The sequence below is a fragment of the Lynx canadensis genome, chromosome E3 (assembly GCF_007474595.2).
Source record: "Lynx canadensis isolate LIC74 chromosome E3, mLynCan4.pri.v2, whole genome shotgun sequence".
Classification (NCBI taxonomy): domain Eukaryota; kingdom Metazoa; phylum Chordata; class Mammalia; order Carnivora; family Felidae; genus Lynx; species Lynx canadensis.
In genome coordinates this window covers 718,324-732,386 of record NC_044318.1, presented here as the reverse complement: position 1 = coordinate 732,386, position 14,063 = coordinate 718,324, and the positions used below count along the sequence as shown (strand labels likewise).

General features: G+C 47.5%; 1 protein-coding gene across 1 annotated transcript in view; it reads right to left on the bottom strand.

Annotated features, from left to right (window-relative positions):
• RAB11FIP3 (RAB11 family interacting protein 3) overlaps positions 1-14,063 on the bottom strand; it is an 82,861-nt gene that overhangs the window by 34,396 nt on the left and 34,402 nt on the right. The window contains exon 3 of the mRNA XM_030301527.1: positions 5,625-5,718. Within this exon, the coding sequence (XP_030157387.1) occupies positions 5,625-5,718 (94 nt within the window). The remainder of the gene's footprint in view (positions 1-5,624; positions 5,719-14,063) is intronic.

Genomic DNA, 14,063 nt, shown 5'->3' with positions numbered 1-14,063 from the left:
CTCCCCTGGCTGCGGCCCTCACGCCGTCCGCTTCAAGCTCTCATCGCCACAATTCCCCTCAGCCCAGCCTCTGGCCAGAGCCCCTGTGCCATGCACCCTGGCAGCAGAATGCGCCCCCACGGCCCACCACCTCACTTCGGGAGCAGGGGTCTGCCCTGTGCAGGCTAAATTCCAGGCAGGGGGACATCACCTGCAATGTGGCATCGCATTGAGACCAAGCCTCGCCCTCTGGGGACGCTTCTATTCCAGAATGTTCTCGCCAAAGGAAAACACACAGCACTATTTCCTGGAGCATGCATGCTAACTCTGGGACTGACTGGGAGGTTTTTGTTTTTAATTAAACCAAAGTGGAACTATTACCAGCAAGAATGAGAAAATACTGAGACTCAAACAATTCCTGTGGGTGCTCTGTGTGGTGCGTGGGCCGGCCCGAGGCAGGACTTCGCTGTGGTATCCTGACTTAGAAGCTCAGAGCAGCAAGGCACTGCTCCTAGGTTCAAAAGGCAGTGCAGCTGCAGCACTGGACAGACAGAACGCAGCTGGCCAGGTGCCATGAGGGTGGGGAGGGACCAGGTATCCCTGGTCAGGGGAGCCAAGAGAGGGGGCCCCAGGGGAGAGCGGGCTAGAGCAACTCCAGCCAGCTCCTCTCAGGCACAGCCCAGGACCCTCCCAGGGCCTCACCTCAGGCTCCCCTCTGCCAGCTCCTGTGACAGACACAGGGGGACAGCCCACACAAAGGCAAGCAGGAGGGAGGAGGGGTGGCAGGTGCAGGCAGAGGCCCTGTCTCAATGAGTCAGGGTGAGGTCAGGACTCAAGGACACAGGCCACTTCTCACACCACACTGATACCCATGTGCTCCTTGAGTCACTCAACTTCAAGACACATGCAACCCACGAGACGGCCCCACGGGGCAACAGCCAGCAGCCCCTCCTTCTCTACAGATAAAGAATCAGCCTGTGCAGGGATGGCTCTTCTCCCCTGCCAGGCGTCAGCGGGTCACAAGTTTTCCAGGAGCGCTTGCTGACTCCCAGGTCACGACCCTCCAGGAACTCCTCCAGCCGAGCTCCATTTTGCATGAACTGTGCCTATTAGAGCAGACCAGCCACCAGCCTGCCCACAGAATCCTGGACTGTGGCTGAGAGAGGGCCTCAGAGCCACACGGACGGCACCGGCCACCTGGCTGGCTGCCACACTGGGTTCTTTCCTGCCCAGACCCACAGGACCAGCTGCCACTGCTGTTCCCAGCCCTGACTCTTCAGAGGAATCTGTGTTGCTCAATCCCCTAGACCCAAGGAAGCCCATGGATGCTGCTGTGGCTGTGCCATCAGTAAGCCCACACATCAAGCTTCCCACCTGACAGGCGTGACCAGCACGCTGTGCATCTGCGGTCACCCAGGGAGATGGGTTCCTGTCTGTGACGGACAGTGGTCACGACAAACCTAGGGGGCACACGTCATCACTCCTGGGGCCGGAGAACGGAACGGTGCTGACAGGCTGAGGCAGCACAAGGCAGTCCTCACACCCTTAGCCTGTCGTCCTTGTCCCTCTACACAGTGTTTCTAAGTAGTTCCTGTGAATTCCTGGATTCTAGAATTTTCTTCCAACATCCTGCATAGTACTTGAGGATTTTAGCATTAGCTTCTCCACCTTCCCTCTCCTAACCTTCCAAAATGGTTAAGTCCCAGTCGTTGGTTACATAAACGGTTAATCTGTTTAATTACTATGACTGTGTAAAACGGCATTCATTGCCCAGCCACGCAGTATTCTAGAAGCATGTTTTCCCTCTTTTTAGGCTTCTTGGTTTTCCCGGCAATGTTAACTGCTTTCTGGGGACTTAGGCTTGGCCTCTGTACATGTCGCCTTCTTACCCCCAAACCATCAGGCAGAGCAGTGAAGCCTTCTCCGCTGACCTACCGGTTCTGAGCTCCTCAGACTCCATCACCATCAAACCAGCACGAGGGTGAAATAAAGCCATCTAAAACTAATGATGCCACCACGTTTGTGAGACGTGCGTCTCCTCCCTGTGACACCGAGATCAAACAGACAAACACAGGAAGTCTCAACCGTACACGCATGAGCCCGTGTACTCTGGTCAGAGAGTAAATATTCCACCAAGCACACACACAACACGTGTGAGACCCAGCTGTGTGGCACACCACGAAATAAACTCAACAAGGAACAGAGTGAATAGAGAAGCACGCCTGGATGGCTCAGTCGGTTAAGCACCCGACTTTGGCTCAGGTCATGATCCCGTGGTTTGTGGGTTCGAGCCCCACGTCGGGCTCTGTGCTGGCAGCTCAGAGCCCGGAGCCTGCTTCGGATTCTGTGTCTCCCTCTCTCTCTGCCCCTCCCCCAACTCCCTCCCTCTCTCTCTCTCTCTCTCAAAAATAAATAAACGTAAAAAAAAGTGAACACAGAGATCCCATTCTCTATCACACACAATTAGGTTTAAAACTAATGACAAGATTTTTTCAAGTTTTTTTTCTTTTTTTAATGTTTATTTATTTATTTTTGAGAGAGAGAACACGAGCAGCGGAGGGGCAGAGACAGAGAGAGGGAGACAGAGAATACAAAGTAGGCTCGGGGCTGACAGCGCAAAGCCCAACACGGGGCCAGAACTCATGAATCTGAGATCACGACCTGAACCACAAAGTCTGATGCTTAACCAACGTAAGCCACCTGAATGCCCCTAATGACCAGATTTTTATTTGTTTGTTTAGCGTTTACTTATTTTTGAGGGAAAGAGAGAGCATGAGCAGGGGAGGGGCAGAGAGAGGCAGAGACACAGAATTCGAAGCAGGCTCCAGGCTGTGAGATTTTAAAATACCTTCTGAAACCAGGATGCCTGGGTGGCTCATTCAGTTGAGCATCTGAGCATCTGACTTCAGCTCAGGTCATGATCTCATGGCTCACAAGTTCAAGCCCCACATCGAACTCCGTACTGACAGCTCGGAACCTGGAGCCCACTTCGAATTCTGTTGTCTCCCTCTCTCTCTTTGCCCTTCTCCCACTCATGTTCTGTCTGTCTCTCTCTCTCAAAAATAAACATTAAAAAAAATACACTTAGAAATTAAAATAACTTTTAAATAATTGATGAGTCAGGGAAATCATACTGGATTTTAAAACACAGAGGAAAAAGCATATACTTGGATTTCCCCCAAAGGTTTACCGAAAGTTGTTGGAGCACAAAGCCATTCCAAGGGTCCTGGGCACAGGTGCACTGGCCCAGGGAGGTCCTGAGGAGCATGGCTGGGGGCAAGTGAATGTGCTCCATTCAGGAAGCCTCCAAAGGCACTGGAGGTGGAGCAGAGGCCAAAATGTGCATGAAACCACCATCAAACTTTTTGTGCAAAAGGGTGAAGGCTTAAACAACTTCCTGTTTTAACTACATGTCTAGCCTCAGAAAATCACCTAAGGATTACAACATACTGGTTACAAGGGGAGAGACATAGGCATGTGGTGCTAAGCCTAAACACTCCAAGTTCATCTGAGGGCTCTCTTCTTCCTCCCTCTGCCCGCATGGCGTTACCCACGTCATCCATCCCCTGCTAGTACCACCTCCCAGAGGGTGTCCTGCCTCACACCTGCTCTACATGTCTCTCCCCAGGCCCCATCTGCCCAGGAGATGGTGGCATCCTCACCACGGCCCCAGGGCCTGCAGACTTTCCATCAGTGGGCTCAGCCAACCTCATCACAGGCCTCAGGACAGCTCCGCCACCTGGACCAGATCTCACTCCAGCCACCCTTACCTGGCTCCCCTCCGGCCCTCCTCATAGAGGGCTCCTACCTAGAGCCAGGCTGTATGGTTCTATGGCATGGCCCCCTGCCACCATACGGACCATTCCCTCTCTCGATATGTGCTCTGGACCCAAAGGACCACAGGGCCCCCAGACTATGGTAGTATTCACACAGGTCCCGAGACACAGAGCACATCTCAGAACCACCTGGGCTCAGCATCACAGGAAACCCAGTTCCTATAGGACACCGTTGGGCAATACAGTAGACAGACAGAGGACAGACAAGATAGGTGACTCTGCCAACAACTGCTGATAAGACTTGGAGTCCAAGGGCCTCCCCTGACCCAGCCACTGCAGGTCCTGACCCTGTTCTCCCTCTTCCTTCTCTGACAAGTGCAGGAAGAAGGGAAGGGCTTGCTTGCAACCAGTGCCTTTTGGCCACCATCACCCCCACACACCTGGCTGAAGCTGGGGCATGAAAAAAAGAGGGCTCTCCAGAGCTCCAGAATTCGACGTGAAGGGACAGCATACGGGCAACTTGAGTACACGTGAGATACTAAGCTCACACCCAGAAGGCCAGCCATCCCACTCCTGTGTACAGGCCCCAAAGGCATGAAAACATGTGCCCACACAAAGGATTATACACAAATGTCACTAGGACCTTTACTCATAACAGCCCCAAACTGGAAACACACCAGCCCCAAAACAAGTGTCCACCCCTAGGCAGAGAGAAACGACACATGGTACAAGAATACAATGGAACTGCTCTGCAATCGAAACACAGACCCCAACCGTGCAACATACGTGCGTCTCAAAAACGTCACACACAGGGAGACACCAGACGTAGAGCACATACTGATCATTTCCTTTGTGTCAACAAAGCCCCTACAAGGCAAATCTGACCTAGGGTGATGAAAATCAGCCAAGACGGTGCTGAGAGGACAGAGAGGCCACGTGGAGGCCATCAGGAAGAGGTCTCCAGGGATGGTAACACTTGGTAGAGATTTGCATTATTAGACATAAGAATTTGTCAAAATTCAGACTGGCTTAAGATTTACTTAAGATTTGTGCATTTCATGGGGCACCTGGGTGGCACAGTCGGTTAAGCGTCCGACTTCAGCCAGGTCACGATCTCACGGTCCGTGAGTTCGAGCCCCGCGTCAGGCTCTGGGCTGATGGCTCGGAGCCTGGAGCCTGTTTCCGATTCTGTGTCTCCCTCTCTCTCTGCCCCTCCCCCGTTCATGCTCTGTCTCTCTCTGTCCCAAAAATAAATAAAAAACGTTGAAAAAAAAAATTAAAAAAAAAAAAAGATTTGTGCATTTCACTGTAAATTTTTACTCAAGGTAAGACTGCAAACAAATATTGAACTGTAGGTAATGACTGGCACACATGCTGAAGTGTTTAGGGTGAAATGTACAGGAGTATGCAACTTGTTAGGGTGAGTGTACGGGAGTATGTGATTTGAAACGCATCCCATTAAAAACAGGATGGCTTGTCGGCCAGACAGAGGATGGACTGATACACAACAATGTAAATACAGCAACATGCGGCCTGTAGGGCACCAATGGCAAGGATGCATGTGGGTGCTCACATGTAAGCATTTCGATATTCTGGTATGTCTGGGGAAAGGGGCAGTAGCTTTCTAACATTATGGATAAGAGACTGAGTTAGACAGTTCTCTAAGATAGGGTGTGTGAGGAGCAAAGAACAGTGAGAGAGCACCCTGAAACCGGAGTATTTTAGGGGCTTTGAGGAGAAGGGAAGATGTTAAGCCCAGCCAAAGGAGCCTGAGGAGTGAGGGGTATTCCTAAGGTTGGCTGAGGGCACAGCAGGGCAAGGGCTGGAAGAGAGAATGCGAGAAGGAAGCACAAGGTGGGGTAGACTGACCTCCATTCCTGATTGCGGTGATCCCTCGGTAGAAGTCCTCAAAACTGATCACGCCAAGCCCGCCGGGGTCCAAGTATTTCGTTAAGTCCTTCACCTGCAATTGTCAAGTGAGAGTATGTTACCCAAGCCGTACAAAATCAGAGGGAGAGTACACCAGGTGTCGGACCCCTTCACCACATTCAGAGGAGCAGCCTTCTTGCAAGGTGCGGTACTGAAAATAAGAGCCATTTATTCCTCTGATCCGAAGGCCACCCACAGCTCCAGCCAAAGACAAGTGGCCTCCCAGCAGAAAGCTGCCAAAGGCACCTGGGACCATGAATCGTGGAAGTTAAGGCTATGCTCTCAAAGGTCAATAGTCATGCTTCTTGGGCACCTGGGGGGCTCAATCGGTTAAGCGTCTGACTCTTGACTCAGGTCATGATCTCACAGTTTGTGGGATCGAGCCCTGCATTGGGCTCTGCGCTGACAGCCTGCTTGGGATTCATTCATTCATATCCACCCCCTCTTCCCCCTGCCCCTCCCCCACTTGCGCTCACCTGCTCTCCCCCCACCCCAAATAAAAATAAACTTTGAAAAAGAAATTAGTCATGCTTCCTAATTGTGAAGATTGGAAGTGTCGAAGTTTCAGATATTCTAGCCAGTATCTAGATTATTACTACAGCACAGTCCCACCTACCTTTCCAACTTAGTAAAAATAACTTAGGCAAGAAGATGCTGGATATCAAAAATCTTAAGTAAGATGATTCACACATGGATGTTAGAGAATGAAACTCTTCAGAAAAAAGATATATTTATACTTTCAAGTATAAACTGTGTTTCATCAAAATTTAAAACTTCTGCGCTTCAAAAGACACCATTAGGAAAACTAAAAGACCAGACCTAGACTAGAAGATGTTTGCAAATCAGATATCTGGATAAAGGACTTGTATCCAGAATGTATAAAGAAAACTTACAATTCAACAATACCACAATTTTTTTTTTTTTAATGGGCAAAACATTTAAATAAACATTCTACCAAACAAGATAGACAAATGGCTGGGGCGCCTGGGTGGCTCAGTCAGTTAAGCATCCAACTTGCAGCTCAGGTCGTGATCTCACAAGCAGGTGGGGTGGGTTTGAGCCCGCATCGGGCTCTGTGCTGACAGCTCAGAGCCTGCAGCCTGCTTCGGATTCTGTGTCTCCATCTCTCTCTGCCCCTCCCCTGTTTATGCTCTGTTTTTCTCTCAAAAATAAACATTAAAAAATAAAATAAAAATAAATAAATAAGATAGACAAATGGCTGATAAGCACATCAAAAGATGCTCAAGATTGTGAGTCCTCAGGGAAACGCAAATTAAAACCGAGACATCACTCACCAAAATGACTGTATCCAAAAAAACCAACGACAACAGGTGCTGGGGAGGGTGTGGGGACCTGGAACCTCACACAATGCCAGGAGGAAGGGAAGATGGTCTGGCCAGTGGGGAACACCACTTATCAGTTGAAAAGTCAAACATAACTACACCACACAACACAGCAACTCCACTCTCAGGGATGTCCCACCACACATACAAAGGTGTGCATGCACATGTTCGCAGCAAGCAGCATCACTCCCGCCAGGTAAGAGGAGAAGGAACCCACTGTCCATCACATTACGGGAGGAATGGGTAAACAAGGTGTGGTCTAGCCATATAATGGGCCACTATCTGGCCCTAAAAAGAAATGAAATAGTGACACACACAACATGGATGGAATCTCAAAACCATTCCGCCAAATTAAAAACCAGACACAAAAGACCACAAATTATATTCTTTCATTTATAGAATGCTTTCGGAAAAGACCACTCTACTGACATAAAAAGCACATCAGCGGTTGCCTGGAACCGTGTGGGGTGGCGGAGACGGGCTGCAGGCAGCATGAGGGACCTTTTGGGGTGTGGAAACACTGAACTAGGTTGTGGGAGCTGCACGATCCTATACGCTTACTAAAATTCACTCAATCATACACTTACAATGGGTGAATTTTATGGCATGTAAACTATACATCGACAGGGGCACCTATGTGGCTCAGTCGGTTGAGCGTCCGACTTCGGCTCAGGTCATGATCTCACAGTTCGTGGGTTCGAGCCCCGCAACAGGCTTTGTGCTGACCTCTTGCTCAGAGCCTGGAGGCTGCTTCGGATTCTGTGTCTCCTTCGCTCTCTGCCCCTCCCCCGCTCATGCTTTGTCTCACTCTGTTTCAAAAATAAATAAATGTAAAAAAATTTCAAAAATATTACACATTGACAAAGCTTTTAAAAATAAATGAAAAGATAAAAAGGATTCAAGAGAAAGTGACAAATATTGAAGACAAAGACAATTTACTATATTGTGAGAAGTGAGATGATTCATTTTCAGAAATACCAAATAAAAGCTGTGCTGTTTAGTTAACAATAGGTTTACAACCTATTGGAAATACGTATGAACCCCCCCCAAGCCCCCGACAGTGGAGTCCCAAACCCTTACACACCTCACTTCCTGGTTCTTCGTCCCCTCTCCATTTCGCGGGCTTTGCAATGAGCATGTGCCACCAAACTGATGTCTCTGCGTCACCTCAAGGAATGTACACTTGTTCCATTCAGACTACTTTTTGGCCTTCCGTGGGCACAGGCGACATCCGGGTAAGGCCATAACCTCTGTAGCACTCAGCCAATAAGGAACCAGGGGAGGGACTTACGTGCTAGGAGATAAGTTGTCTGCTATAACCACTGAGTGTCCCTGTCTGTCAGACACCTGCTCTTGCAAGAACGTCAACTAAAGCCTCACTTCACTGTGCTCCGAGTCTCCTTGTCCCCCTTTAATTGGGGTGGAGGGCTTATTTCTCACAATATGAATAAAAGAAGCCCCAGAGAAGAAAAATCAAAGGGACAGAATATTAAAACTACATTTAAGAAAACTTCTTTAAAATAAAAAAGTAATTTTAACTACATATTGAAAGAGTACACTGGGTATTGAGTATCCAATCTCACTCACTCTGGTGAGTTTCTTGGACTTTAAAGGGCAGAAAATCCTCTAAAAAGCTATGTAAAATTCAAGTGACTATAAAAGAAAATTTGATTATCATTAAACTTTTCAGCAGCAATACCCAGTAATAAGGAATATGACAATTCCCTCATTTGAAGCGTTGTTCAGAACAGGCACCCTCACGTGACTGACAAAGAAGCAAAAGATGTCAGAGTGAAAGTATTAAGCAAACACCTCATAACCCTGAATTTGAATCTGAACTACCACTGTGAAGTATCACTCACGATGTACTGAAACAAAGTGAAGACTTTCCAATTCTGTCCAATTAAAAGCAAGCTGCCCTAGCATCCAGACCGTGATACTCAAACCCCACTTCCCATTCAAAGGAACCAGGACCCGCAGAGACATGTCAGGAAGTGTGCAAGCGGAGCCTAGAACCCAGTCATACCTGAGAGCAAAGAAGCTACCAGAGACTCACTGGGTCACATCCAGCAACTCAGGGGCCAGCCTGAAGACGCTTTCACAGCCCAAAACGAGACACCGTGGGCACGGGTGAGAGTGCTGGCTCGGTGCAATGAAACACAAACATACCTCAAACTGTGCAGGCATAATTATGGTAAAACAAAACCAACAAACAAAACCAACTGGTCATCAATGAAGGACACGAGTGGACCAGGTTATTACTGTGAAAACAAACAAACAAACAAAGGGAAAGAATCAAGTAGTCAGGCAGCGTCCAGCTAGTAAACGGGGGAAGGACGGAGACCAAACGTCACGCCTGCAATCCTCAGGGAAGTAATGCACAGTCAATGACCCTCAGTGCTTCCTGAGGCCACAGAAAGACAGATGGCCAGACACCACACGCCTCCTGACCGAACCCTGCAGCACCACCTAAATGAAGCCTGAACCCAACTACCAATTTGCAGGAAAACACAATGATCAAAGCAACACGTTTCAACAACAGTGCATGGATGCAACTGACAAACCCAGTCCGTGAGGCCCCAACAGACACAGATGAGTGACCTTCTGCTTCCAAAGCATAAAGGACAGACAGGAAGCCCTCACTAAGGGACTCAGAACACACAGCACTCTGTGACCTGGAGGGGCTTTTTGGACCTTGATTCAAATAAATTGCTTTTTAAAATCATGTTTAGGGGCGCCTGGGTGGCGCAGTCGGTTAAGCGTCCGACTTCAGCCAGGTCACGATCTCGCGGTCTGTGAGCTCGAGCCCCGCGTCAGGCTCTGGGCTGATGGCTCAGAGCCTGGAGCCTGTTTCCAATTCTGTGTCTCCTTCTCTCTCTGCCCCTCCCCCATTCATGCTCTGTCTCTCTCTGTCCCAAAAATAAATAAACGTTGGAAAAAAAAAAAAACTTTAAAAAAATAAATAAATAAAAAATAAAATCATGTTTAGAGGTGCCTGGGTGGCTAGTCAGTTAAGTGTCTGAGTCCTGACTTCGACTCGGGTCATGATCTCACAGTTTGTGGGTTCCAGCTCCACATCGGGCTTTGGGCCGACAGTGTGGAGCCTGCTCGGATTCTTTGTCCCCCTCCCCCACCCTAACCCCGCTCACATGCACCACTCTCTCTCTCAAAAATAAACAGTCAAACAATTTATACAAAGGTGGAAAACCAGGGCTAAGACTTAGGCAGGCACGAACCGCGGCTGAGAGCAAACCCACTAATCCACGATATCCACAAACGTCCCCAGGGCCTCCTCGGCACGGGGCAGGCTGGAGGCCACCATGTTCAGCCCCCTCACCACTATTCAGGTAACATAAAGTCAGAGTGGAATAGGCCTGGCTCAAGCTGACTGATCCTGAGGGTGTGGGGCCCTCAAGCCACACACTGAGTCCTGCCTTCTCCCTCTGCTACCCGGAGAATGGGAGGGCCACCGACCCTCCAGGGCAGGGCCTTTGGGCCACTGAGATACAGGTCTTGGAAGTCCATGCATCCACTGACTTCTTCAAACAGCTGAATGGGAATTATTTATAAAAGGCCTCCTTCCTTATCACACAAAAAACTTCATTCCTAAAGCACATGATGTCTAGTGAGAATCTTGCTGGATACATGAACGGGGATCTAACCTGGAATCCATACTGACAAATCTGTCCTTAAGATTCCTAAAAATTTGGGGGCACCTGGCTGGCTCAGTCAGTAGAGCATGTGACTCTTGATCTCAGAGTCATGAGTTCAAGAGTTCAAGCCTCACATTGGACATGGAGCTTACTTTAAAAAAAAAAAAAAAAAAAAAAAAAAAAGATTCCAAGAATTTCAACAACAAAGCAACTAACGAGTTGAACACAAAGTACCAAGCTGCTCATTCTGAAACATTAACCCAATGCCTTTTAAACAAATCATTAACTAGGAGTCGAATTTTTGACATGTTACCATGTCAGTATGAGCAAAGAGGAATCAAAGTATACATTTTTTTTAATGTTTATTTATTTTTGAGACAGAGGGAGACAAAGCGCCAGTGGGGGAGGGGCAGAGAGAGAGGGAAACACAGAATCCGAAACAGGCTCCAGGCTCTGAACTGTCAGAACAGAGCCCGATGCGGGGCTTGAACCCACGAACTGTGAGATCATGACCTGAGCCAAAGACAGACACTTAACCGACTGAGCCACCCAGGTGTCCCAAAGTATACATTTTTAAAGCCCACTTTATGCTTTCTTTATAGTTTGGAGAATAAATCAATTTCCATGTGGCTGATGATTTGGGGATGATTCTAATTCTCTAAGCCCAAAGTACTCCATTCAGAAGCTTTCAGAAAAAGTAAGGTGACTGTGAAAAATAAGAACATGCCCTTTCTTGCACAATCCAGCAGGGCCAGAAAACAAGCCAAGGAACATGCACTTGAGTGGTCAAAGCGAGCCCGTACCCTCTGCAGGATATGGATTCAGTAAGTTACAGAAACACCAGGGGAGAGAAAACCACCCTGCAAGCAGCTTCAGACAGATACCGCTGGTCCCTCCCTACAGGGTTCCTCTGAGAAACTAACAAATCTTACTATTTCTACTACAGATCGGACACACAACGTGGGAGGAGAAGCCAGAGCAACTTTGCTGACCACAGTCAGCACCAGCTGAAGAGGAAGCTCTCCCAGCAATCACGCTGAAAGCACTGCAAGAGGACAGGACAGACGACCCTCATTTCTGCACCTTGTTGTTACTACCATGCCTAGACGGTAATATTCTCAATCAACAAAGCTCTTCTTATGGAAAGTCACCTCCAACTCACACTTCTAGAACACTCCAGACGAAAGGAGTGCAGAGTAACATTCCTCTAGGGACTACAGTCTGAAAACAGAAAACGAGTTCCAATACATTTAAGATGATTCAAACCAACATCGTTAGTCATTAGGGAAAGGCAAATTAAAACTTCAATGACGTGCATATCTATTTGATGGGCTAAAGTTAAAAAGACTGGCCAAGCCATGCACCCCAAGGTTTGGGAGGATGCAGAGGAATTGGAACTCTCAGGCACTGCTGTGAATGTAAAATTACACAACCACTTTGGAGAACCATTTGGGAATTCCTTTCATACATGAATGATCAGAGAAGCTTTAGTTGCAATGGTCAAAAGAATGGCGACAACCTAAATGTCCATCAACATACGAATGCATGAACAAACTGTGGTTTTGGGGGGGGGGGGAACCATGAAAATAAGTACAAGGTTCCTGGGGCTCCCTCTAGCTATTCATAAACTTCAGGTCAGCTGTGTGAGTGGGCAGGAGGGGCTAGGGAGGGAAGCAACTCCCAAAAGCCTGATTACACATCATTTCTGAACCTCACCCACCTTCTGGCATCTGCACTTCTTCCAATAAAGCACATATACTCAGCAGGTTTTCCCTGCTGCTTTGAAGAAGCCCTTCTTGCTGTCCTGAGATGCACCAGCCGGGGCACCCCCACCGGCGCCCACCTGCAGGGGACAGCCAGTGCCCCAGGCACCCAGAGCTCTCTGCCACAGACAGCCCCACTGGCCTCTGCACCCGGAGGTGTGCGTCACAGCAAGCACCAACACTCAAGACGCCATTTCCAACTTTCCTTACTTAGGGATGAGCAAAAATTAAGTCATTTTGATAAAATGAGAAAATACCAAATGTCATATAATTTTCAAAGTTTATAAACAGGCGTCAGGAAGGATGTTTATGTTTTGCTTCTTTACTGACATCTGTGGAAATAAGCCTGGCGTATTTTGAGTAGACAGAGCTAGGATTCTAAGTAGACATTTAAGGTTGTGGTTCTTCTGGGGGAAATGGAGACAAACAGGTGAGGAGGGAAAAGGGCTGCATGAGGCTGCAACCATGTGTGTAGGGTGCTCTCTTAAAAAAGAAACCCCAAAACAGCGAGATGGTAGCATCCATTTACCTTTGGGTGGTGCTGACAAAAGAACTGATAACACCAAGGAATTATTTTATTTTTTATTTTTATTTTTTAGGTAAACTCTACCCGCAACGTGGGGCTTCAATTCACACTGTAACATCAGGAGTCACATGCTCTACCAACTAAACCAGCCAGACCCCCCAAAGAATTATTTTAATTATTTAGATGTGATACTGGTATGTGATTTTTTAAAAAAAGAATCCTTATTTTTTGGAGGTACCTTTTGGAGGTACCCTAACCCTAACCTAAATAATCATATTTAGTATGATATTAGTATCATGATAAAGTATTTAGTATGATATTAGATATTAGTATTTAGTATTTAGTATGATATGAGGTCTAGGATTTCCTTGAAAACACTGATGGCGGGGGGACAAGACTTTCGGGAACTGACAGTTTTGCAGAGCAATGGGCACACACAAGTTTATTACACAATTGTCTTTATTTTTGTATATGTTGAAAATTTCCGTAACAGTAAGTTTTTTTTTAAGTGCAGAATTACATACCTTAATAAAGCAAAAAAGGAGAAGGGAGAGGCACAAAAAAGCAAAAACTGGGTGTGGAAGTTCAAATTTGCCAAGCATTTGCCATTTTCTATTAGATTATTAAAATGATGGAAATTTTCACGTCAGGTAAGTTCTTTCCTGCAGAACAAGTTTGAATTGAGAGGACATTTTAACTGACTTAAATTGTTCAAAAAAAAAGCCCCAGCTATATAAATCTAAACCTTTTGACTATCATAATCCCAGATCTACTGTTACTTTGCAGTCTCCACTTCCCTCCTGCAACTTACTAATAATCAGCTTTTTGGCAGAGTAAAAACTTCATCCAAGGAAGGAAACAACTTCTGATGTGGGATAAGAAGAATCCTTTATTAAATTCAGGCAGGCAGCAGGAAAGAGCCGTGGACGGGACATTCCCACTTGCCACTTTTCCAGGAATCCCTCCCATTCTAAAGAGCCCACCAGAGGCCATCACCCAACCTTCAGGTTCACTCCCAACCGTGGGCTCCTGAGGACCCCGGCATTCCTCGCCAGAAGTCTCTCTCCACACCTAAGGGAGCTGACAGGATAGGT